Below are 24,201 nucleotides of genomic sequence, written 5' to 3'. Positions count from 1 at the left end.
CCTGTACCTCTCTTAGTTTCACTTTCCATCGGGACTGAGATACAATGTATAGTAACAATAAGGACAAATGAACAAGCAGGCCTTATTCACATTGGTTCCCCAAGAGCCCAGCCTACTGGGAGGACAAAGCTAAGGTATTAGGCATCGCATTACATGGAGGGTGGCCATTCCAGACACCGAGTTCTCCTCCCCCTGCAAGTTCCCTAGGTTCCAGACATTGCCTGAGATGAAGTTAGAAATGCACCAAGAGCACTAAACTGGGAGGTAGGCGCCTGAGGATCCAGTGCTGGCTCTGCCAGCGGCATTGTGGGTCACTCTGGGGCCTATTTTACTTATCTTTCTTTTTTTTTAAATATATTTTTTATTGATTTTGTACAGAGAGGAAGGGAGAGAGATAAAGAGCTAGAAACATCAATGAGAGAGAGTCTCTTGCACACTCCCTACTGGGGATATGCCCGCAACCAAGGTATATGCCCTTGACTGGAATCGAACCCGGGTCCCTTCAGTCCCCAAGCCGATGCTCTATCCATTGAGCCAAACCGGTTTCGGCTATTTTACTTATCTTTCAATGAAGAATTATTGTGATCCTCTAATACACCTCACATCATGTCTCCTCCCTGGATACAAATGTTTCAGTGGCTTCCCATTGTACTCAGAAAACAGTCCAACCTCTCAGCACAGTCACTCCACCATTTGGCCAGCGCTACCCGCATCCTTCACTACTGACCCTTGTATGATCCTCAAGCCAGTCACCAGGAATCCTTTCAGGTCGCAATTGCTCCTTCTTGCTTTAGGGCTGCCTGGTTTGGAACACACCCCTTTCTCTCCTATCATCCAGCTTCTTTAAGACTCCACAGAGCACTCTGCTACACTGCAGCTGCCACAGGAGGCTGGAGCTCAGTAGGAACTAGGGTGGGAGACAGGGATTCTGGGTTTAAAGTTATGCAGATCCTAATGAAAGATGTGGGGCTGAATGAGGTTATCTAAGCATGCTTCATGAGAGGAACGGTCTGTACTTTTTTGAATGCACACCTTCAGAAAAATTAGGTATGCACCTCCAATATATTATACTATACTGATATGCACTTTACAAAACATACTTATAGACATTTTAAAAACTGAAATTATATTGAGAACCCCCCCCCAAATGAAATTAAAATATGTATGCCTAGTAGTTCTAATTTTTTTTCTTCCCATTAAAATTTGGAAACCATTGATTTAAACTGCATAGGGGAGAAGCTGACAAAGAGAGAGAAAAGCCCAGAATGGTGTCATAGAAGCAATATGATGTGTTTCAAGGACAGTGTGGCCAATTGTGTCAGATGCTGCAGGGAGGCTGAGAAAAATGAGATAGAAAATCATCCATTAGATCTGGCAACCAGGAGGTCATAGTGAGTTATGGGACCCTTCCGAGAGCATTTATGGGGAAGAAATGGATGGAAGCCTGACCAGAGTTGGTTGCGGAGTAAATTTGAGTCCAAGCTTCTCTCCTGAGCTCTCCAACTACCTGCGTGACACCTCCAGCTGGAAGGAACATGTCCAAGCTGACCTGCGGATTTGCCTCCCCCTAATCTGCAACCTCTTTCGGTTTCCTCGTCGGAGTAATAGCACCTCCATCAAGGTGTACAAGGCAGAAACCTCCCTCATCCATCCCTTCTGCTCAATCCATCAGCAAGTCCTAGCAGCAGCATCTTAAACATATATTCTGAATTGGATCCTTGCCACCCTAAGCCACGCCATCATCTCACTCCTGGACCTCTTCAGTGGCTCCCTGACTGGTCTCCCTGTGGCCAACCCCCGATTGGTTCTCCAGATCTTGTAAACATACCAGATTCTAGCACTCTCCTTAAAAAAAACCTTTCAATGACTTATTGTTGCACCACAAAGAAGTTCTGAGGGTCTGCCTGCCACATGTAGTGTTCTCCATCTCACCCAATGTTCTCCTGCCTCAGACTTCCCATCTAAAAGGATAGCTCCCTTTGACCCACTGCCTCCCTCTTCTTTTCCTTCAAGCACAGCACAACTCACAATGATAGGTTTGTTCAGTTATTTAAGGTCTGTTTCCACTACCAAATGGAAGACTCCATGAGGGAAAGTTGGCATCCGCCTGTTCACAGTTGAATTTCCGTATGTCTGACACATGACCAATACTTGATGAGCACTGGCTTAATAAATACTGGCCCCCTAAACATCTCCCAGTTCACCACACGCTGGGGTGCTGCTCCCGTCTGCTTTGCCACGTTTTCCCATTCCTTTTCTCAGAAACGTGGCCCACACGAAGGGTCCTTTAGTCCCATACTCCTCTGCTCCCTTCCGCTTTGTTTACTGTTCCTTTCACTCAGCAGAGCTCTTTCAAGGATCATCTCAAGCACTGTGAAGCTTTCCCCTTTTTATTTTTGTTAATCCTCACCCAAGGATATTTTCCCCATTGATTTTTAGTGAGTGGAAGAGAGACACCTTGATTGGTTGCCTCCCACACACACCCCTCGCCAGGGTTGGGGAATCAAGCCTGCGACTGAGATGCACGCCCTTGACCAGAATTGAACGCAGGACCCTTCCGTCCACGGGCTGATGTTATATACACTGAGCCAAATCGGCTAGGGCTTGTGAAGCATTTTCTAACCCCTAACACGTAATGTCCTGACCCTTCTTTGAACCCCAAAGTATATGTGTACGTACAGTAGCCCCCCTGCATCCAAGGGGGATATGCTCTAAGACCTCCAGTGTGTGCCTGAAACCACAGGTAGTGCTGAACCCTATACACACACTGTGTCTTCCTGTATAGGCTCAATGCTCTCTGGTATGACAGGTTGTCATCTACAACAGAACACACTGTTCATGTCTCCCACACACAAATTTAATGCCTTCTCCAACTTAACTAAGCATTTACCATGCACTGTGGCTGCAACTTTTGCACTTTGAGCTGCAACAGCAAAATCAGCACGAATTTCTTCCTCTTTCATAATTTTATAGATACATGTCCTTACTACAGATCTTAGCAACCTAAGCATGTCTTTATTCCCGTAAGTCAAGCACTTTCACTTAAAAGCAGCACTCTACAGCTTCTCTTGGCATCTCAATGGCCAGCATCACTACTCTTGTGCTTTGAGGCCATTACTGAGTAATTTGAGGATTACCCGAACATAAACACAGCAAGTCCATTACAGTCGACCTGGTAACTAAGACAGCTACTAAGGGACTAATCGGCTGGTAATTGGACAAAGGGATGATTCACATCATGGAGAGACAGAGAGGATGGCATAGAACAGCACACTTTCTAAAAAGTATAAATTGTTTATTTCTGGAATTTTCTACTTTGTATTTCTGGGCCACAGATGACCATGGGTAGACGTGAAATTGTGGAAAGCAAACCACAGCTAAGGGGTTGAGGGGGGCTTCTGTAATGACATTCCTTCTGTCCTGCCTTGCCTTAAACTTGGCTTCCGGACTAAATGAGCGCTCAATTTGTGGAATGACAGGACTGAAAACCCTACAGTAATCTTGAAATTCTAGTAAGCACCAGAACCACAAGATGAGCTTATTAAAATATAGGTTCCAGGCCTTGAAGAGGGCTTCCAAGAGAATCTTCAAGTATTATTTATCACTCTGTTGTGAGTTTAAGAACCTCATAGCAGATTAACTTGAAGTGAACAGTCCTCAGACCCAAAGCTCACAGTCATCTTAGAAAGGGAGGGAGTTCAGAGGTTGACAATCCCTACCCTTCCTCATCCAAGAGGTTAGATGAACAAAGACTCCATACTTCTTTGCCTTTCTCTTTTAATCCCCTCCCTGTGTCACCTCTAAAAAAAATGTACCCAGAAATTAAACACAGGGACGCTCAAAGAGCCAAGGCAAGCCAGCCCAAGATCAGAAGGCTCCCTCCCACAGGGGCCAGAGCCTGGATGCTGGTGTCTCCACTCAGAGCCTGGTAGTAAAAGCTGGTGCAGAACAAGGTGGTTCCAGAGGCTAAGAGTAACCCGGCCTGGGGAGATACAAGGAAGAAAACGAGATAATAAGCAAAGGGCAGATTGGACGGAGGGGGTGGGGCTTGTTCAGGGTTAGACCAGGGGTATGTTTACCCAGAGGGGCTTTCTGCAATGGGGCACCCCTAACAGGGCCAGGCTGTGTAAGAAGTGGTGTTTGTTGGCCTTTTCAAAGAGCTGTAAGAAAAAGAAAAAGAGTTATTGGGGGTGGGGGGGTAACTTCCTAAGCAACACCGAAGCCTGGATCTCAGGGGCAAAAGGTCGTCCCCAAACCGAAGTCTCAGCTTGCCCCTCCCGGAGGCACCCAACACCTCAGGCTTTCTGCCCTGGCGGCTCCAAAGTCCCGCATTCCGCCCCTCCCCTCGGGGACCCCCCACTTTGTGCCCTCATAGACCCGGAAACCGGGGAGCCCCAGTGCGGTTACTGCACCTCCTTTCCGTAGGCATCCGGAAACTGGGCGCCTGTGGGAAGGAGAGGCAAAAGTTACCAGCTCAGACGCCCCGTTTCTCGGGGGACCCTCGCGGGCACCGGGGAGAAGGGCGCCCCCAGGAGGCTTCTGACGGCGGAAACACGCACGGGTAGTCCTGGGATCCGACTGAAAGGCTTAGGGATTCGCAGGCTGTGTGGTGCTGCGAGCCCTCCAATCCCCACAGACTCCATCCCCGCACCAGACCCCACGCGTCGCCCCAAGCACAGCCCAGCTCCCCCCCAAGCCCCTGACCGTGGGCCCCGTAGGAGGCCAAGCCCAGGGCCCCGGCTCCAGACAAGGCGCCCAGGCGGCGGAAAGCGGCGCCAGGTCCGGCCATGGCAGTGGATGGTCACGAGCCCGGCGAACACCGCCCAGGCCACCCAGGAGGCCAGCCAATCCCGAGCTTCCATGCAAATCCGGCGCCCGGGTGCCCAATCAGGGCCGTGCTTATTCCGGCGTCCAGGTCTTCACCCCGGTGCCGGCGCCTTTGTAAAGCTCCTGTTGAATGGCGAGGAAGTCTGGCGGCGGAGAAATCGGGACCAATGAGGAGCGGAGGAGCGGAGCGGTAGAGGGGGTGGGACCGGGGGGGCGGGGCTAGGGGATTTGCGTCACGGATTGGCCCACTTTCCAAGTTGATCGCAGCTTCTAACACCCCCTCCCTCCTCCGGCCGATTTCCAAAGACCCAGGTCCCCAAGCTAGTCCCGCCCCTTTCCCCACAGGCTCCTCCTTTCCGGCTTTAAACCAGGCCCACACCCAAAAATAGGCGACCCCGCGGACACCCAAGCCCCACCCATCTCCACCAAACCCCGCCCACCGTCCATAGGGTTCCGCCTCCAGGCCCGCAGGCCCCGCCCTCTTCACTGGATGCCCCGCCCCCTCCGGTTCGCCCCTCCGCCGCCAGCCGCGGGAGCCCCGGGGATGGGCGATCTGGGTGGATGTCTCCATCCTGCCCGATCCGCTTCGTCCATGCGTCGGTCTGTCCACTCCCGCCCTCCTCCACCGTCTCCAACCCCCCACACTCTGGAGGGCGGGCGGGCAGCGGGCGGGTGCGAGCGAGGGGTGTGCGCCGCGCTCTGCAGGGGGCGGGGGAGGCGGCCGCGCGGTGACGCGCGGGGCTGCTGCGGCTGCTCCGCCGACGGATCATCACTCTCGGGCTGGGATGGACGCGGGGCGGGCGGGCCCTGGCGCGCGGAGCCGAGAGTCCGGGCCTCCCGGCTGCTGAGCGAATCCCGAAACCTCCCCTTTACCCCCCTTTCCCTTCTAGGAGCAGTGCTGACCCCCGCCCCGGGGTTCCAGACTCTACTCCCGCCTTCCTCTGACTCCCCGGACCTCCCACTCCCGCCCGCCCTCGGGATCGACTAGATCCCTCCCTCTCCCCGAGGATTCCGGCTGGATCTCTGCCCCTGCACCGCGGATCCTGCTCTCCCGAGCTTCGGGCCCCTGGGGATTGCGGTGGACTCTTCCTCCCGCACCCGATTCCTTAGGATCCTCCGCCGGTACCACCTCTGGTCCCTCGAAGCCGGCCCGCGGAGCCAGTGGATCCTCAATCCAGTCTTGTCCCGTAGCCTCCGCCTCACTCTACTGTCCCCACTGCGGGGTTCCCTGTTCTCGGGTTCCTCCTGACCCCATCCCCTCCCCTCCCCGGGGATCGACTGGATCCCGGCCCCGCCCCCTGGGGCTGGGGTGATCCCCCTCCCCCGCTGGGTGAGGCGCTGCGGGCGGGGGCTGGGCCTGCGGGACCGCGGGGGCTCAGAGGCCGCCGCCCCCTACTCGGAGCCCTGGATGGAGGCACCACGGCCCCAGGGCTGAGCCAGGTAGGAGCTACGCCGGGCCGGGTGGAGGGGACTGCGTGGCGGTCCACTGGGGTCTCCCACTCCCCATCTCTTTCTGCGCCTGGTCTCTCCCAGCCTGCCGTGTCTGCTTGTCTCCGCCTAGGGATGCTCTCGCCTTGTCTCTCCGTCTCAGTCTCTTTGTCTCTGCCTCTCTCCAGCCCATGAATGATCCTTTGAATGGGCCCACAGACCCCGTGTGTTCCCATCTCCCCCTCCCCCTCCTCCCCTTCCCGGCCAAGCTATTTTCCCCCACTGCAGGAAGAGGGGGGGCTGCGGCCTGAGCCCCTATCCCTCAACTCTCCCCGGCTGGGGGAGTCAGGCCTGGGCAGGAATGGAGAGAGCAAGGCAGAGAGATAGGGGGGGGGGGGGCGCCAAGATGTGGCAGACAGAAAGAGAACGGGAGAGGAAATGGGGGAAAGAAGAGAAGGAGAGAGAAATAGAAAAGGCTTGGGGGAGGGATTTGCAGGAGAGAAAAACGAGGAACACTAAGGAGGGAGACAGAGAAGAGAGTGGTGGAAAAAGACTGAGGGTGAGAGGCTGGAGACAAGAGCCGGAGCAGTCTGGCTGAGGCTGGGAAAGGTGCTCGGAGGGAGAGCTATGGAGAGGAAGGAGGGGGGGGGTCAGGGGGAGGGAAGGAGGGAGAGGAGCTGGCGGGGAGAAGGCCAGGGACCCAAAGTACCTTAAGGGAGGAGGGGTGGCGGGCAGAGAGACTGAGTTCGTAGGAGGGGGAGGGGGTGGAAGGCCGTGGAAGCAGAGCCCAGCCTGGCATGGGCAGAGGAGGTCCTGAGGGAGCCCGCCCCAAGCCCCCCAGGGGTGACGGGGGAGCAGAGCTTTGGAGGAACTGGCGGGGGAGGGCATGACGAGGTGTGTGTGTGGGGAAGGATTCCTGTGTCCTCATCTCTGGAATAAATTGACACCTGCAGAGAGCCACCCGCGGGCTGGCGCCTGGCTCCGAAAGCCCCGCGTCAGCAAACAGCTCTGGCAGCTGGGGGGGGGGGGGGCGGAATGACCCTTCAGTCTGATCCTTCTCTTGTCCTGGTCCTGCTGCCCTGGGCACTCGGGCTTCAGAGCAGCATCTGAGGGGAACTGGCAGGGGTGAAGAGCTGAGGGGATGAGAGGAGAGCCTGGGTTTGCCCCCAGGACCCGGGTCACAATGCCATGCATGAAAGAAGTGCCTGTAGTACTAGGCTGTTCAAGACTGGGTGGGTGCATGTGATGCCCTCCAAACCCACCTCAGCACCCCTTCTACCCAGCCAGAGGCCTGGTCACTAGGACTAGGCTCTGATTGGCCAACACGGGCCAAGAGGCGGGTCCTTTAGGGTTCTTTAATGCCCCAATCTTCTACTCCCCTCAACATATATACTTCCTCTATGCCAAGGTTTGGGGAAACTCTGGCATTCTGATTCCTGCCTCTGCCCTCATGCCCAGAATGGACCCCATCACCAAGGCAATCCATCACCCTCTTCCTTCAGACCCGAACCCGCCCCCCCCCCAGGGTTAAAGCTGCAGCCCGTTGCCGAGGTAACATTGCGGGGCAGCATCCCTGTCGCTGGGCAACCGGCTGCAGGATCACGCATCTGTCCCTGGATGTGCCCCCACTCCATCACCCCCTCTCTACGCTAGCCCCCTGCCTCGAGGCATCTTAACTTCTGAGGGGAGAAATGGAGAGAGCCTGGGGGAAAGGACCCCCCTCCCTCCACTGATGCACAAATGCTGGAGGGAGGAGGGTGCTGGGCCTGTGCAGTCCGGGAAAAGGTGGGGGAGTCTGGCCTGGGGTGGGGGTCCAGGGCCATGAAATCACAGCTCCGGAGTAATTAACACGTCTGAGCAAACGCTCCACATCCTGCTAATTAATGACTTGGTATTTTTATTTTCTCTTCCTTGTCTCTCTCATCCCTCCCAGGGAGGTGGGAAGTGGGACTTCTGAGGCCCCGGAGCCTCCTGGTTGGGATGAAGCAGCTGGAAGGAGGCAGGCGGGGTCTGCCGGTCCCCCAGCCTCAGACTTTTCTATCGGGGTCCCTGCTGATGGAGGGGCTTTTAGGGTGGGGAGAAGTGCGGGGGGGCCTGAGGGTGGGAGAGGGGGGGTCAGCCAGTCTGAATTCCAAGTAACTAACCACTTGTCTCTTCTGTTTCCCCATTCCTTTCTGTCTGCCCCTCCCACCTCTCCCGTGTATTTCCTGTCCGTCTGTCTGTATCCTGCGGACCCTCTCCCTTTAACCCACAGGTCCAGCCTGCACTCACTCCTCCCACTTCCTCCCCCTTCCCCACCCCTCGCCCCCTCCATGGAAAGGAACAGACCCCTTCCCTGTCCAGTCTGACCCAGGTCCCTGTCCGCTCCCCTCCTCCCTCCTTTCCCACCCCCTCCTCCCTCCTGGGGCGAGGGGGGGCCTCCCTCCCTCTGCCCCCCCTTCTCTCTCTCTCCGAGGGGGGGGTCCCGGGGAGGGAGGGGGGGTCCCCCTATCAGCATGTGGCTCCTGGCGCTGTGGCTGGTGGGGCTGGTGGGGGCTCAGCGCGGGGGAGGGGGTCCCGGAGGCGGCGCCCCAGGCGGGCCTGGCCTGGGCCTCGGCAGCCTCGGGGAGGAGCGCTTCCCGGTGGTGAACACGGCCTACGGGCGAGTGCGCGGCGTGCGACGTGAGCTCAACAACGAGATCCTGGGCCCGGTGGTGCAGTTCCTGGGCGTGCCCTACGCCACGCCACCCCTGGGCGCCCGCCGCTTCCAGCCGCCCGAGGCCCCCGCCTCGTGGCCCGGCGTCCGCAACGCCACCGCCCTGCCGCCCGCCTGCCCGCAGAACCTGCACGGCGCGCTGCCCGCCATCATGCTGCCCGTGTGGTTCACCGACAACCTGGAGGCAGCCGCCACCTACGTGCAGAACCAGAGCGAGGACTGCCTGTACCTCAACCTCTACGTGCCCACCGAGGACGGTAAGGGCGCGGGCACCAGGCGGGCATCCCGCGGGCACAGCCCCCGGACACGCATGCAGCACCTCAGGCCCGGGCACAGCCCGGGATGGGAGCTGGCTCTGTGGAGACAGGGAGCGGGCAGTGTATCCCTGCCGGCTCTATGCCCTCCCTGGGGGGGTTGGGTGCCAGCTGAGCTGTCCCCGGAATGACTCCCATGTAGGCAGCACCCAGGAGCTCACTGCCCATAGAGCCAGTGGGAAAGTCAGCAGGCACTAGGCTGGACTTACCTTCCCTAACCCCACAGAGGAAGCATCCGTCACCCTGCCTGGGCACCCACTCCAGCTCTGCCCCACCTCCCCCACCCCCACCCCCAGGCCTGGACTGGTGCCTGGCTTGTCCACTTTGGCAGCACCTTTCCGGTGAGGACAGCTTAGACCCTCTTTCCCCCAGACCAGTACTGCAGACTTCCGTCTGTCACATCACGCTGAGCCTCTTCTCCAGGATGCTGTGTCCTCTGACTCCAGACCCCAAGGATCAGGGAAACTCCCAGCACAGCCCGCCCTCCCCTCAGAACGTCTCCCTGCCCTTCACCGGGCTGTCTGGTCACTAAGCTCTCAGTTCACTACGGCTCTGCTCACAGACCCCCGGCCAGGCTCCGCCTGCCCCCCTGCAGCATGCTGAGGTGAGCAGAGCATCTTTCAGAGTGCCTTCCGGCTGTCTACACCAGAGGCAATCAGCAGTACGCCAGCCACCTCCACAGACCATCCTCACAGCCCATGGTAGCCTCTCACATGCATGTCACTACAGAGTGCCTCACCCCTCAACGGAGACCACCCCTCCCACACCCCCACAGGCATTTTCCAACAACTTTACACATAGATCTGGTACCAGGAACCCCTCTGTGTACACCCTGCATCCAACACCCCCATATCGTGTACTCACATCCCTCAACGGGATCAGGGATCTCAACTACACAACATTCCGATCACGTACCCAACCAACCTACACCCTGACCATCTAGATCAGGGGTGGGGACATCTGGCCCGTGAAAGCATTTGGTCTGGCCCTGTCAAGGCAGCGGGGGTGAGTTAATGAACTGTTTGACCAAATAGAGAGGCTAATTTTTTTTATTTATATTTTATTGATTTTTTACAGAGAGGAAGGGAGAGAGATAGAGAGCTAGAAACATCGATGAGAGAGAAACATCGACCAGCTGCCTCTTGCACACCCCCTACCAGGGATGTGCCCGCAACCAATATACATGCCCTTGACCGGAATTGAACCCAGAACCTTTCAGTCCGCAGACCAACGCTCTACCACTGAGCCAAACCAGTTTCGGCAGAGAGGCTAATTTTTAAGTTGATAATTTTGTATGTCTAAGAATGATGGTATAAATATGTGTTCCAACACCCTACAGACTACAATTCCCAACCCCTTCACACAGCACACACCCCGACAGACACTTCTCTAAAATTGTGCTTCCCATCACACACCTGTGGCTCCCAATCTCCCTGGATATGGATCACGTGCCTAGAAACACCCACAGAGAGATCTTTATCCCAATAGCAGTGCGCCTGGGCCATGTGCTCCCTCAGGCCATCCAGACCACAGTCCCTGGACCCAAAGCCCTCTCATGCAACCTCAGGACACCTCCTGTACCTCAACCAACATGTGTCCTTTCCAACAACTTTAGGAACCATCTTCCCTATATTGCTCATACCAACCATGTACCCCAACACCCTAACTACCGATATAAACCGTACCTCGTAGTAACCCATACACACAATGCCCAGAAGTATCATTTATTCTGATCTCATCCAGAGTCCAGGCATCCTAATAGGTCACGTACTGAACACCCTCTGTGTGAGAACCATCCACTCCACCTTCTTCTGCCGCCCATGGATTACTCATTCCAACATCCCAACCAGTATTCTTCGATGAACTCTTCACCCCAGTGCTTCCACACAGACCGTCCATCTCAGCACTCCCCATTCATGGACTCTCCACTCCCACATCTTCATACAGGCTGTCCAACCCATGTCCTCCTCCGAGGGTGGTCTCATCACCTTCCGTGTGAACCATCCACCCAAAACTTCCCGCCCATAGACTGTCTACCCCAACACCCATATAAATTACCCACCCTGCCCCACACCGCCCAGGCCCACACCTTCTGTATTTTTAACCATCACTTACTGCCAACCTGCTTGGGGCCTGACACATGCAGGCGATCTCACTGAGTCCTCACATCAGCTGTGGAAGGAAGAGGTTGACTCAGGCGCACACACAGACAACATAGACACTTGATATCCTCACGTACACGCCTGCCTTGCTGACTTCACCCATCCTCATCCTGCCGCAGAGAACGCCCTGATCTTAATAGGTCCTCAGGGTCCATTGTCGCCAGTTCGGGAGCAGCCTTCCTCAGGCTGGCCCGGGCCTTGCTGACCCACCCCTCCCTCTGTGGTTGAGGTGAAACCAGTCAGCCTGGGGAAACCCCCTCAGGCCCCTGGGTTCCAAATCTCCCCTGAAAGAAACCTGGAGCCAGACTCGGCCTCGGTCAGGGATCTTTTCTTGACAGTGGGCCACGGGCACACTTTGTGCCTCCGAGCACTTCCTGGCACTGTGCTTCCTGTTCCCTATTTGTGGACTGAACCCCTGCATCGGGGGCGGGGGCTTTTTGGCATTAAAACAAGGTTTGATGAGGGGCGAGTGCCCCTGGTGGGACATTTGCCATTTGGGGGGAGAGCAGGCCTGGGTAGGGGTGAGGTTTTGCGGGGAGGGGTACAGAGGGAAGAGGTGGAGTGGAGGGCAAGACCTGATGACCCCTTTCCCTGCTTCGCCCCACGTTGGGGAGGTGGGGTGAGAAGCCAGGCCTGTGAGTGCGGATGGAAGGGAGATGCTGGGGCTGAGAGGCGGGGTAGGTGGGCAGGCAGCCTCAGCTGACCTACCCACAGCCCTCCAGGTGGGTCCAGAGGGAAGCAGAGTCCTTTCTGCTGCAGCCCCTCCTCTCCGCAGCCTTGGGGAGCAGGCAGGTGCTTGGCTGGCCCTGAGGAGGGTCCTCGGGGGTGGTGGCCACGTGGCACAGCTGGCCTTGGTCCCCAGCGAGGCTTCCCCTCCCCTCCAACCTCCCCTCTAACACAGTTTCATTTCCAGCAACTAGCCAACCCACCGGCAAGCCAGATCCTTTCCAGCCGAGTCCATATGTCCTAAGACAGGCCTCAGCCCACTTAGGCCCGCCCCCCCCTCGCCCCCGCCCCCAAAGCAAGCCTTTTCTTGGGGGCATGACTTTTTCCGGGGAGGGGAACAAAACTGGGTTGTAGAAACGTTTTTCTCTTTTCTTGGTTTCTTTTTCTTGCAAACAAATTTTGCTTTTTTTGGCTTATTTTTTCTGCCCCCCCATCCTCCCCTTTTCTGCGTTCTGTCCTCCCTTCCCCATCCACAACCTCCCCCGACCCCCATCTTTCCCCACAAAATTGTCCTTTTTTCTCTGTTTTGTGTTCCCGGTCTTAGGTCCGCTCACAAAAAAACGTGACGAGGCGACGCTCAATCCGCCAGACACAGGTAGATTTAAAAATCCCGCTGCTGCATGTGGTTGCTGATCAGAGGACGTTCTCTCACGGCCCTGCCCCTAACTAAACGCCCCCACAGCCCTCCAGGCCCTCAGTTGTTCTCCCAACTAAACACGAAAAAGAAAAGAAAAGAAAAATTTATTAATAATTGGAAAAAAGAATTATGAAAACTTCAAACGAAATTTGAACAATGTTGGACCCACTAGAAAACCTGCAAGAAAAGCTAAACATGGTGAAAACAAAATGAAAAAAAAAAAATTGGAATGTCAGAAAAAAAATAAAACACCAAAGAATTGGATAAAATGTTTAGAGTTTGACAGAAATTTGGACTGTTTTGGAACTTGTGAAATGTAACACTTGAAAAAAACAATTTAAATTTGAAGCAAAACATTTGAAAAAAAAAAAAAAGTAAGATGGCAAACTGATGACACAATTTTTGAAACATCAGAAACCTGCTACAATTTCCAAAAGCCTGTCAGATAAGAAAACGCAAACATTGGAAGCCAATGAAAGGATTTGGAAATTTTTGAAAACAGGGCCCAATATCTTGAAGTTTCACCACAAAATTTTGAAAAATAAAATGCAAAGAACTTTTTTTTTTTCTTTTTTTTCCAAAAAACGGATCTTTTTTTTTTCTTCTTCTTCTTCTTGTTGAATCTGCCCCAAGAGCTTCTTGCTTTTTGGTTGTTTTTCTTTCTTGATCCCGTTTTTTGTTGTGGGTTTTGAATTCTTGTTGCCCCAGCCCCCTTCCCTTTGTGACTCCCCCCTCCCCCCACTCGGGAGTGGAGGTGCTGGGTGGGGAAGAGGAGGGAACTAAGGACATTTAGGACAGGACTTGGACTCCAGCTTGAACTTGCTGGAAGGCCACTGGAGGTTCAGGAACAAGGGGAAATTCGGGGAGGACCCAGAGGGGGCACTGCCCACCCAGGAGCTCCTGGCCAAAGTCAGGCAGAGAAGGTCCTAAGAGACAGGAGGCAGGGAGCTGTCTGCAGGGGGTGGAGGAAAGTATCTTAGTGACCTGTTGACCCTCTGGCTAGAAGAAGTTCCTAGCAGGATGCAGGAGGCTGGCCATGAAAATCCACTGTGGAGGCCGGGCCTGGCTCTTGAGTGCCCAGGCTAGGCAGAGGCTGCAGGTGCCAAGAAAGAGGCAGGCCTGTGGGCCAGGGGTCACCCAGCCCTGGTGCTCTGATGGGTCACGAGAGGCTGCAGGAGAGGGAACTTCCTTTGTATATAGTCTTGGGGACTGTCCAGTCTGGAGTGCCTCAGAGTCTCCTGCCTGGAGCAGTGATGATGGGATCCTCTGGGGACGTGACAAGAGAAAGGGCTGGTGCAGAACCCAGGGCCCCCCAGTTTGCAGGGGGTTCCCAGACTAAAGAGTGGCACCCTGGCTTCATTAAGCAGGCTCTTTCCCACCCTGCCTCCTTCTGCCATAGTAATTAGGCTGGGGGTTGCCATGGTGACTGGGGAGGTGACCTAGAAAGGAATTAGGGCGGGGAGGAGACCAAGCCCCCAGGGACCCTAGGGCCTGGCACCCCCTCATGGACAGACTAGGCTACCATGTGGAGCTGAGCCCCAAGGCCTAAGTCTGAGAAGAGGCCAGGACCTCCCAGCACCTTCAGCTCCAGGGTCACCCGTAGGGGCGTGCTCTTCCAGGCGCAGGAAGGAGATTTGCTGCGTGTGTGTGTGGGGAGGGTTCCCTGCGTCCAGATGCCCCGAGGAGGGCCACATCCCGCCCCTGCCTCTGCCAGGCCTCCTGGAAGGCCTGCCAGGCTTCGGAAGAAGTGCGGTGGAGCAGGCTGGCAGGAGGTGGGGAGGGACCTCCAGAGCTAGCTGGGGCGGGAGGGAGGGGAATCCGGTCTTGCCCCCCAGGGATGGGAATGGCATGTCCCCTGAGCTCTGGGCTGGTCGTCAGCAGGCCTGGGAGCTGGGAGGAGCCGCTTCTGGTCTCACTGTGTCCTTGTCCCCCGCTCCCGGCCCACCTGCCCCCCCCCCCTTCCCCACAGATATCCGGGACTCGGGGAAGAAGCCTGTGATGCTGTTTCTGCACAGCGGCTCCTACATGGAGGGCACTGGGAACATGTTCGACGGCTCTGTCCTGGCCGCCTATGGCAACGTCATCGTAGCCACGCTCAACTACCGGCTTGGGGTGCTCGGTGAGGGAGGGCAGCCCCACCTGTGGAGTTTGGGACGGGGGCCTGCTGGGTGGGGGCCTGTAAACCCAGCAGCACAAGACGGCTTCTGGGATGGACTGAGCTGCCCACATAAGGGACAGGACACTGTCACACCCCCAGGCAGCCAGCCCCCTCTCTGCCTTCCCCCCAAGGCTTCCTCAGCACCGGGGACCAGGCCGCGAAAGGCAACTACGGGCTCCTGGACCAGATCCAGGCCCTGCGCTGGCTCAGCGAGAACATCGCCCACTTCGGGGGGGACCCCGAGCGCATCACCATCTTCGGGTCCGGGGCGGGCGCATCCTGCGTCAACCTCCTGATCCTCTCCCACCATTCGGAAGGTACCAGCCGCCTCCTCGGCCCCCAGGCCCGCCCTCTTCCCGCACCCCTGAACCTGCCGGGTCCCCCTTCTCTCTCGGGTTGGCACCGCCCGGCCTGAAGCTTGCCTGTCCCCCAGGGCTGTTCCAGAAGGCCATCGCCCAGAGCGGCACGGCCATCTCCAGCTGGTCTGTCAACTACCAGCCGCTCAAGTACACGCGGCTGCTGGCGGCCAAGGTGGGCTGCGACCGCGAGGACAGCGCCGAGGCGGTGGAGTGTCTGCGCCGGAAGCCCTCCCGGGAGCTGGTGGACCAGGACGTGCAGCCCGCCCGGTACGGGGTGGGAGGGGCCAGGGCCAGGGCGGTTGAGGGGTCTGCGGGCATTGGACTTGGCAGAGGAGAGGTGGCTTCAGGCTCCCGTGCTGGCCCTGTCTTCTTCTCTCGGAAGCCTTCTCCACGTTTGCTCAGGGTGCCAGAAAGGGCTCCAGAGAAGACTCCACACACACACACACACACACACACACACACACAGGCCCAGCGCCCTGGGGGTTCCTAGGAGTGTTAACGAGGGAGCGGTGTCTTCGGGGCTGAGGCTCAGCGAGCCCTGAGCCGGGCGGAGGCCGGGGAGCGGGTGCTGAGACCCTCCCCTCTCCCCAGCTACCACATCGCCTTCGGGCCCGTGGTGGACGGCGACGTGGTCCCCGACGACCCCGAGATCCTCATGCAGCAGGGGGAGTTCCTGAACTACGACATGCTCATCGGCGTCAACCAAGGCGAGGGCCTCAAGTTCGTGGAGGACTCGGCGGAGAGCGAGGACGGCGTGTCCGCCAGCGCCTTCGACTTCACCGTCTCCAACTTCGTGGACAACCTGTATGGCTACCCCGAGGGCAAGGACGTGCTGCGGGAGACCATCAAGTTTATGTACACGGACTGGGCCGACCGGGACAACGGTGAGATGCGGCGCAAGACCCTGCTGGCCCTCTTTACCGATCACCAGTGGGTGGCGCCGGCCGTGGCCACCGCCAAGCTGCATGCCGACTACCAGTCCCCCGTCTACTTTTACACCTTCTACCACCACTGCCAGGCCGAGGGCCGGCCCGAGTGGGCGGACGCTGCGCACGGGGACGAGCTCCCCTACGTCTTCGGTGTGCCCATGGTGGGCGCCACCGACCTCTTCCCCTGCAATTTCTCTAAGAACGATGTCATGCTCAGCGCCGTGGTCATGACCTACTGGACCAACTTCGCCAAGACTGGGTGAGGGCCAGAGGGGCGGGGCGGGGCTCCACGCAGGCCAGGGCGCACCTCTGCCTCCGGCCCTCCTCCCTCTCACCCCCTCGCCGGGCCACCTGTAACGGGCACCCTTGCCTTTTCAATTCAGACACCTGCCGGCCGGCCGCTCTGTGCCAGGCACTGAGTGGCGTGTTGGAGAGTCAGCAGTTAAACGGAGAGGCCCTGTCCCTTCCGGGGTGGGCTCACTTGGTGGCTTTGGCTCCATGTCTGTCTCTTCAGCCCTCCCTTGTCTGGTCACCCTCCCTCTCTCTCCTCCCAGGGCTCTGCCCTCGGACTGCTCCAATCTGTGTAGGAGTGTGCATGAGCGTTTGTGTCTGTCTTTCTGTCTCTTTATTGCTGTCTCTACATCTCTCACTCTTTTTTAAAAATATATATATTATTGTTTTTTTACAGAGAGAGAGAGGGATAGAGAGAAACATCTATGAGAGAGAAACATTGATCAGCTGCCAAGGTACATGCCCTTGACCGGAATTAAACCCGGGGGACCCTTCAGTCCGCAGGCTGAAACTCTATCCACTGAGCCAAACCGGTTTCAGCTATCTCTCACTTCTTTCTTTTTTTTTTCTTTTTAATATATTTCATTGATTTTTTTTACAGAGAAAAAAGGAGAGGGATAGAGAGTTAGAAACATCGATGAGAGAGAGAGACATCGATCGGCTGCCTCCTGCACCCCCCCCACTGGGGATGTGCCCGCAACCATGGCACATGCCCCTGACTGGAATCCAACCTGGGACCCTTAAGTCCACAGGCCGACGCTCTATCCACTGAGCAAACCAGTCTCAGCTATCTCTCCCTCTCCCTTTGACCCGTTTGCTTCTTGTTGCTCATTTCACCCTGGCTGTCTTTCATGTGTCTTTGTCTTCCTGTTTCTACAGGTCTCTGTCTCTGTCTCAGCCTCTGCCTCTCTCACTGGCTGTTTCTCCCTCTCTGCTTATCTCTGTCCCTCTGTCCTTGTCTCTGTCTCTAGCAGTCTGTCTCCTTCCCTCTTTGTCTGTCTGTGTCTCCGGCAATTTCTCTCTCTTCGTATCCATCCTTGCCTCTCTTTTTCTCTGACTTTCCTCTGTCCCCCTGGCTCTAGGCATCTCTGTCTCCCTCCCCAGTCCTCCCCCACCTTCCCACACGGTCGGCACCTCACCCTCACTCCTCCTTTCTCCGCCCTCCTGTGCCCACAGCGACCCCAACCAGCCCGTGCCGCAGGACACCAAGTTCATCCACACCAAGCCCAACCGCTTCGAGGAGGTGGTGTGGAGCAAGTTCAACAGCAAGGAGAAGCAGTACCTGCACATCGGCCTGAAGCCGCGCGTGCGTGACAACTACCGTGCCAACAAGGTGGCCTTCTGGCTGGAGCTGGTGCCCCACCTGCACAACCTGCACATGGAGATCACCACCACCACCACGCGCCTGCCGCCCTACGCCACGCGCTGGCCGCCCCGCCCGCCGCCCGGCGCCCCGGGCACGCGCCGGCCCCCGTCGCCGGCCACGCCGCCGCCCGAGCCCGAGCTGGAGCCGGGCCCCCGGGCCTACGACCGCCTGCCCGGGGACTCCCGGGACTACTCCACGGAGCTGAGCGTCACCGTGGCCGTGGGCGCCTCGCTGCTCTTCCTCAACATCCTGGCCTTCGCCGCCCTCTACTACAAGCGGGACCGGCGGCAGGAGCTGCGGTGCCGGCGGCTCAGCCCCCCCGGGGGGTCGGGCTCCGGGGTGCCCGGTGGGGGCCCCCTGCTCCCCACCACGGGCCGGGAGCTGCCCCCGGAAGAGGAGCTGGTGTCGCTGCAGCTGAAACGGGGCGGCGGCGTCGGGGCAGACCCTGCCGAGGCCCTCCGCCCCGCCTGCCCGCCCGACTACACCCTGGCCCTGCGCCGGGCGCCAGACGATGTGCCTCTCCTGGCCCCCGGGGCGCTGACCCTGCTGCCCAGCGGCCTGGGACCGCCGCCGCCCCCGCCGCCGCCCGCCATGCACCCGTTCGGGCCCTTCCCCCCGCCGCCCCCCGCCGCCGCCGGCCACAACAACACGCTGCCCCATCCCCACTCCACCACCCGCGTATAGGGCACAGCGGGGGGCTCCTCCCGCCCTCTCGCCGGCCGGAAGTGCCGCCGGCCGGAAGTGCCGCCGGCGCGCGGGAGGAGGCCCCGGAAGAGGCTCTTCTCGTCCCACGTGGAGGCCCGCTGGGCGGACGTGGGTCTCCTCGCCGGGATGCGGGCTCTCCCACGGCCAGAGGCCCCTCTCTCCTCGGACCTGGGCCTTGGACACCTGGAGGGCGCTCTGTCCCCTCCCCCGGGCGCCGGCCCTCGGTGTGCGGAGTGGGGGGTCCTCCCGCTGGCGGCGTGCTTTCTCACGGGGGTGTTTTCCCATGTGCAGGGTGAGGTTTTTTTTTGCCGCCCTGGACACATGCTGGCCCTCTCAGAGAATTTCTGCGGGGATTTGTACCCCAGAACCATACTCCCTCATGCCTTCTCCCACCCTTCTTCCCCCCACCCCCACCCCGCGGAGGCCCCGGAAGTGGTGTGTTCATGTGCAGTGACCCTCGGCCGCAGGACAACACAGGGGGGTTCTGGGAAGCAGCGAGGAAACCAGCCCCTTCCCACGCCGCACCCCGCCCTGGGGAAGCATGTGTCCCCCTCCCCGCGGCACAAGTCAGTGGAGCATGGGCTCCTAGGGAGGCCTCGCCTTCCACAGCCACAGTCCCTGCAGGGATGGGAGGTTCGGGCACGCTCTGAGTGGAAACATGTTCTTGCATGTGGATGTGTGTTTTCCCATGCAGATGGCCCCTTCTCTCCAGTACCTCCCTGCCTCCCCCAGGCCTCAGGCCCAGCACCTATTTCCTCCTCACACAGCAGGTGGGAACAGGCTTCAGACTGACAGAAGCTGAGGGGGGTGCATAAACCCTGAGGGGAGAGCCCTGCTCCTCCTTCCCCCGGAGCTGTGGGGTCAGGGGCATGGGAATGCCTCCCCTAGAGGCCGTGCATGTTTGACCAAAGCCCTCACTGGGGTCTGGGGACAGCCTTTCCCTCAGTCCTCAGACCGTTACTCATCTGTGCCAAACTGGGTAGGTGGGTTTGCCAAGGACTCCAGTCCTGGGCCAGAGCAGGTACATGTGGGAGCAGGTGGGATACAGGAGGGGGAAGTGGCAGCTATAGGGTCCTACCTGTGTCTCTCTTGTATCCTCGTCCCTCTGTGCCTCATCCCTCGCCCGAGCCTCCGTTTCCTCTTCCCACACCTCTTCCTCCCTCTTTGAAGCCATCCCTGTGTCTCGGTGTCAAGCCAGCCTGTCCCCTCAGCTGCCCATTCCCTCTGTGTGACCTGCCCCCTCTCCCCTCAGCTGCCAGGGCTGGAGAAAGGAGCCATGGAGGGTGAGGGGAGGAGAGCCAGGGAGGAAGTCTTCATGGTTGGGGAGAGAAGGAGGTCAGCCTGCGGAGAACCAGATGGAGGGGGCTATAGAGGCCAGGTCTTGGTCCGACACCGGCGGAAGGATTTGAAAGGACGTGTGTAAGGTGGCCGCCCAGAGGGGACCTGAGCCTGCAGGGAAAGGAGCCTGGTCAGGAAGGGTTTTGAGGGACACCAGTGGCGGAGAGAATCCTTGTCTGCTAGCATGTGGTGGGCTGCTAGTGCCAAACTTGAGTTGGGGCTGGGGTGCTGTCTTCCGCCGACATCCGGATCCGGAATCCCTGGTCTTCGCTCCCCAGCATTTTGCCTCTTGACCACCCCTTCTCCCTCCCCCTGCCTGGTCCAGTTCCTTTCCAAACAGCCATGCCCTCTACATGCCAGGGCCCTGGGCCCTGAACCCGATAGACAGATGTCTCACAAACTGGGGCATGGGAGAGGGGCTGGGGGACCCCATGATTCAGCCACGGACTCCAATGCCCAATCCCTCTCCCCGGAACAGTTCCCTGACAGCCCCGTGTCCCTGCCCTTCGCAGCTCTGTACACATTTTTAAACCTGGCAAAAGATGAAGAGAATATTGTAAATATAAAGTTTAACTGTTGCTGATGCCTGCTGTGATGCTAGGGGTCCGGGGCAGGGGGCTTGAAGAAACCAGCCTTGGGGATGTGACTGCTGATGCGGGAGGGGTGTCCCCACAGCCCTTCCCAGTGACTAGCTGAGGCCTATTCACTGAAGGGGAGTGGGTGCTGAGTACGGTTGCCATGGTAATGGGGCTATTTAGGGAGGAAAGATGCGGACCCACCCTGGCCCGGTGGCTCAGTTAGTTGGAGCATTAGTATGTTCCATATACCAAAAGGTTTTGGGTTTGATTCCTGGTCTCACAGCCAAGTTGTGGGTTTGATCCCTGATCCTGGTGTGTACTTTCTCTGTCTCTCAACATATCCTCAGTGAGGATTAAAAAAAAAAGGATTAGGACCCGTGTCTGCAGAGGACTGAGCGTGGTGCAGAAAAGGACCAACTGGGCTGATGGGCGCAGACACCAGCAGGCTGGAGGGCCTAGTTCGCTGGTCCAGGTAGCCGGCCACAGGAGAGGCGGGCAAGGGGAGGGCCGTGGCTTCTGCAGGGTCTGGGCCCAGGCTGGAGGGTTACTCCTGGCCCCAGGACGCCCCCTCTTGGCACATTGTGAGGGAGAGCCCCAGCATCATTGTGACCCGCTGACCCCCAGGAGCCTCTGGGGCAGGCAGGCGGGCAGCTGGCCACGGTGGCACAGTGGGTTGGGGGTCTAGGGGCCCCGGTGGTCCTGCGGACCCCCATGGCTGTGGCTGAGCCACCATGGCCCAGGTGCGCCTCGTACCACAGCCCCAACACCAACAACTGCCAGGACCTGGGCAACTCTATCCTGTTGCTGCTGGGCCTCATCATCTGCATGAACATTTGCATCAACATAGTGACGCTGGTGAGGGCAGGGCTGGGTGGGAGGGTGCTGGCAGGCTGGCTGGGGCAGGCCTGGTGGCCAGAGACTTCCTGGGGTCACTGTGCCCTTCCCCCAGCTCTGGCGCAGACTCCGTTGCTTCTTACACCAACTGTTCTGCAATATTATTTCTGCAAGAGGTAAGCTGGGCCTGAGGGGTTAGGGCAGGGGAGGGGCAGAAACCCAGAGTTCTCGCCCTTGACCCTCAGCTGGCCCCACCCCCTCCCAGTCTCCCGTCTCAGATGCCATAGCTGTGCAGCTTCTCGCCCCGAACCCTGCCGTCTGCCCCTGTGGGACCCAGAGTCCCCGCAGCCTCTCCCCTCTCCCTGTCCACAGAAGCTTCTAAGTCATTCTCAGCTAGAAAGAAGACCCAGCAGAGCTCCCCTGCAGTCCATCTTCGATGCACCATGGACCCTGTGAAAATGACCGTGACCCCCCGGCCCGCTCGCCGCCAGCGCCGTCGCGGCAGGTCAGCGCGCCGTGCCCACCACCCAGCCTGGGACACTGACGAGGAGGAGAGGCTCCCTCACCAGCACGGGGCGATCTGCTCCCACAACTGGAATCACCCCTCGGACTGGGACGACTGCCACTCCACCCAGGAGTACTGGGATCCCTGTGCCCAGGACACTGCAGGGATGCATACCCCGGGCATTCGCTTCCAGCAGGACGTAGACGGATCACCCCTCAAGAGAGAGATGCGGTCAGAGATGAGCCTAGAGGCCTACGTGTACCCCGTGAACCCCCCGCCCCCCAGCCCACAGCGCCACAGGAACAAAGGAGGGAGGGCGGGCTACGAGGAGGGGGAGGAGCAGTGCTCCACCGACCCCTCCGCCCCACCACCCGTCAGGGGGCCAGCAAATGTCCCAGATATCCCCAGTAAGCACCACTCCCGCCACCTAGTGTACGACGCCCTAGACGTGAGGCGGCGGCTGCGGGAGCTGACCCGGGAGGTGGAGGCGCTGGCCCACTGTTACCCCGCTGCTGAAGGGGGGAACAAGGACTGGTCATACCGTCCCCTGGTGGACTGGCGACTGGAAGGAGAATAAAAAAAAGAGAGAAGCTGGTGTGTGGTGGTTTGGAGTGGGGGAGGGGGAAAGGGAAAGGTGGAGGGGGGGGGGGGCCTGTGCTAGGGATCGCTCAGCTCCTAGGAGCCTTGGTTGCTAAGGAAATGATCTCCTTGGGAACAGGGCCTGGAGAGCCCTGAGGACCCTCATCAACCTCTTGGCCTCAGCCTGTGAACCCTGTCCTCAGTCCTTTTCCGGGCCTTCTTGGTTGTACAGTTCCCATCTGCCTCTGCCCAGTTCTCTCCAGAGCCCAGAACGGCCCCGCCAGTCCACACAGACAGGCAGGCAGCCCCACACCGGGAGGGAGACCTTCATCCCGGCTCTGGGCCCCAGTGGTCTGGCTCCTGCCAGAGCCCCAGTTTAGGCTACAGCTGCAGGTGAGGTGTGATTCCCTCTCAACCCTTGTTTCTTCTTCTTTTTAAAATCTTTAAACCTTTTTTTAAAAAATATATATATTGTATTCATTTTTTTAAAGAGAGGAAGGGAGAAGAATAGAGCGTTAGAAACATCGATGTGAGAGAAACATCGATCAGCTGCCTCTTGCACACCCCCTGCTGGGGATGTGCCTGCAACCGAGGTACATGCCCTTGACCGGAATCAAACCTGGGACCTTTCAGTCCACAGGCTGACGCTCTATCCACTGAGCCAAACCGGTTTCGGCTAAACTTTTTTTTTTTTTTTTAAATAAATAAATAAATAAATATATATATATATATATATATATATATATATATATATATATATATGTATGTGTGTGTGTGTATATATATATATATATATATATATATATATATATATTTTTTTTTTTTTTTTTAATTCTCACCCCAGGATATTTTTCCTGAGATTTCCAGAGAGAGTAGAAGGGAGGGAGGGAGGGAGAGAGGGAGGGGGAGAGAGAGAGAGAGAGAGAGAGAGAGGAGAGAGAGAGAGAGAAACATCGGTGTGAGAGAGACACATTGATTGGCTGCCTCCACATGCACCTCTACTGGGGTCCGGGGATCCTGCAATGAAGGTACGTGCTCTTGCCCAGGACTAACCACTGAACAAACTAGTCAGGGCTCAACCCTTGCTTCTTTGGGGAGGGATAAGTGAGAGTGAAGGTAGCCAGGCCCTCACAGTTCCCCAATCAGAATTCAAGTTCCTGTATCCTTAAGCAGGCTTAGAGTAGAGGATGAGAAATTGGGGACACTCGCAAGGGTTGTGACCTCCCTCTTCTGATTCATATCTCCATGTCACACGTGAGGAGACAAGCTCAGAGAGGCCAAGTGACTGCTGAGGGGTGGACAAGGACTGGGCATGCCATCGCCCAACAGGTGACTGGAGAAGAACGAGAGAGCGAGCGAGCAGGGGGCAGGGCGGAGGCTGGTTTGTGGTGGTTTGGTGGGGGTGGGGGAGGTCAGTCACACAGACACCACAGATCAACGTCAAGGCCTCGGATGCCTCATCCCCCCGCTTCTGCAGGTAGAATCCCATTGCCACTGAGTCAGCTTCGCCCATCAGTCTCCCCCACCTTCCTGGGTTTGCCATGTGAACTCTTCAGAATATTCCATCCACTGGAGAGCAGCTGGGACCACACACACACACACACACACACACACAGCTTGGGAATAAGAAGCCATGTGAGGCACCCATGCTGAAGCAGCTGGCCCTCACCTTCATACGGATGGGCTCCTGGAATGGGAGAAGACAGGCCTTTAGTGTAGGGGTGTCGAACTCAATCAGAGAAGGGGCCAAAATCTAAAATCCAGCCTAAA

The 24,201-nt window shown here is 57.8% G+C and overlaps 3 protein-coding genes across 5 annotated transcripts; 2 read left to right on the top strand and 1 right to left on the bottom strand.

The window, feature by feature from the left end:
- Nucleotides 1–1,291: 1,291 nt before the first annotated feature.
- Nucleotides 1,292–22,437, top strand: SPEM1 (spermatid maturation 1). The gene is made up of 4 exons (XM_036452489.2): nt 1,292–1,303; nt 20,084–21,368; nt 21,463–21,523; nt 21,720–22,437. Exons 2-4 carry the CDS (start codon nt 21,225–21,227, stop codon nt 22,427–22,429), a joined length of 915 nt encoding a protein of 304 aa, XP_036308382.1. The 5' UTR covers nt 1,292–1,303; nt 20,084–21,224; the 3' UTR covers nt 22,430–22,437.
- TMEM256 (transmembrane protein 256) lies at nt 3,279–4,860 on the bottom strand. The gene is made up of 4 exons (XM_036451891.2): nt 4,705–4,860; nt 4,413–4,444; nt 4,080–4,160; nt 3,279–3,982 (listed from the first exon to the last, which is right to left on the bottom strand). The coding sequence occupies exons 1-4, from the start codon at nt 4,787–4,789 to the stop codon at nt 3,839–3,841; spliced, it is 342 nt and encodes a 113-aa protein (XP_036307784.1). The 5' UTR covers nt 4,790–4,860; the 3' UTR covers nt 3,279–3,838.
- NLGN2 (neuroligin 2) lies at nt 5,301–20,513 on the top strand. Of its 3 annotated transcripts, XM_036451883.2 has the most exons (9): nt 5,301–5,427; nt 5,718–6,267; nt 8,510–9,207; nt 12,697–12,747; nt 14,759–14,908; nt 15,079–15,264; nt 15,381–15,573; nt 15,898–16,494; nt 17,703–20,513. In XM_036451883.2, the coding sequence occupies exons 3-9, from the start codon at nt 8,751–8,753 to the stop codon at nt 18,574–18,576; spliced, it is 2,508 nt and encodes an 835-aa protein (XP_036307776.1). In that variant the 5' UTR covers nt 5,301–5,427; nt 5,718–6,267; nt 8,510–8,750; the 3' UTR covers nt 18,577–20,513. The 3 variants fall into 3 exon arrangements, with proteins under 3 accessions (XP_036307776.1, XP_036307775.1, XP_036307777.1); XM_036451882.2 differs by lacking the exon at nt 5,301–5,427 and having other exon boundaries at nt 5,515–6,267; XM_036451884.2 differs by lacking the exons at nt 5,301–5,427; nt 12,697–12,747 and having other exon boundaries at nt 5,515–6,267.
- Nucleotides 22,438–24,201: the final 1,764 nt, after the last annotated feature.

The sequence above is a fragment of the Pipistrellus kuhlii genome, unplaced genomic scaffold, assembly GCF_014108245.1.
Source record: "Pipistrellus kuhlii isolate mPipKuh1 unplaced genomic scaffold, mPipKuh1.p scaffold_m20_p_23, whole genome shotgun sequence".
Taxonomy (NCBI): domain Eukaryota; kingdom Metazoa; phylum Chordata; class Mammalia; order Chiroptera; family Vespertilionidae; genus Pipistrellus; species Pipistrellus kuhlii.
The sequence above is the reverse complement of the archived record's forward strand: the minus strand, read 5'-3'. Positions and strand labels throughout refer to the sequence as shown.

What these genes read in the sequence shown, in the direction of transcription:
- NLGN2 (XM_036451883.2), top strand. Translation starts at nt 8,751, where the DNA reads ATGTGGCTCCTGGCGCTGTGGCTGGTGGGGCTGGTGGGGGCTCAGCGC. An exon ending in CCTCTCCCACCATTCGGAAG is followed by an intron (nt 15,265 to 15,380) that starts GTACCAGCCGCC and finishes CCTGTCCCCCAG; the next exon opens with GGCTGTTCCAGAAGGCCATC. An exon ending in ACCAACTTCGCCAAGACTGG is followed by an intron (nt 16,495 to 17,702) that starts GTGAGGGCCAGA and finishes CTGTGCCCACAG; the next exon opens with CGACCCCAACCAGCCCGTGC.
- SPEM1 (XM_036452489.2), top strand. Translation starts at nt 21,225, where the DNA reads ATGGCTGTGGCTGAGCCACCATGGCCCAGGTGCGCCTCGTACCACAGC. An exon ending in GCATCAACATAGTGACGCTG is followed by an intron (nt 21,369 to 21,462) that starts GTGAGGGCAGGG and finishes CCCTTCCCCCAG; the next exon opens with CTCTGGCGCAGACTCCGTTG. An exon ending in CAATATTATTTCTGCAAGAG is followed by an intron (nt 21,524 to 21,719) that starts GTAAGCTGGGCC and finishes CCCTGTCCACAG; the next exon opens with AAGCTTCTAAGTCATTCTCA.
- TMEM256 (XM_036451891.2), bottom strand. Translation starts at nt 4,789, where the DNA reads ATGGCCGGACCTGGCGCCGCTTTCCGCCGCCTGGGCGCCTTGTCTGGA. An exon ending in GGCCTCCTACGGGGCCCACG is followed by an intron (nt 4,445 to 4,704) that starts GTCAGGGGCTTG and finishes TCCTTCCCACAG; the next exon opens with GCGCCCAGTTTCCGGATGCC. An exon ending in CGGATGCCTACGGAAAGGAG is followed by an intron (nt 4,161 to 4,412) that starts GTGCAGTAACCG and finishes TTTTTCTTACAG; the next exon opens with CTCTTTGAAAAGGCCAACAA.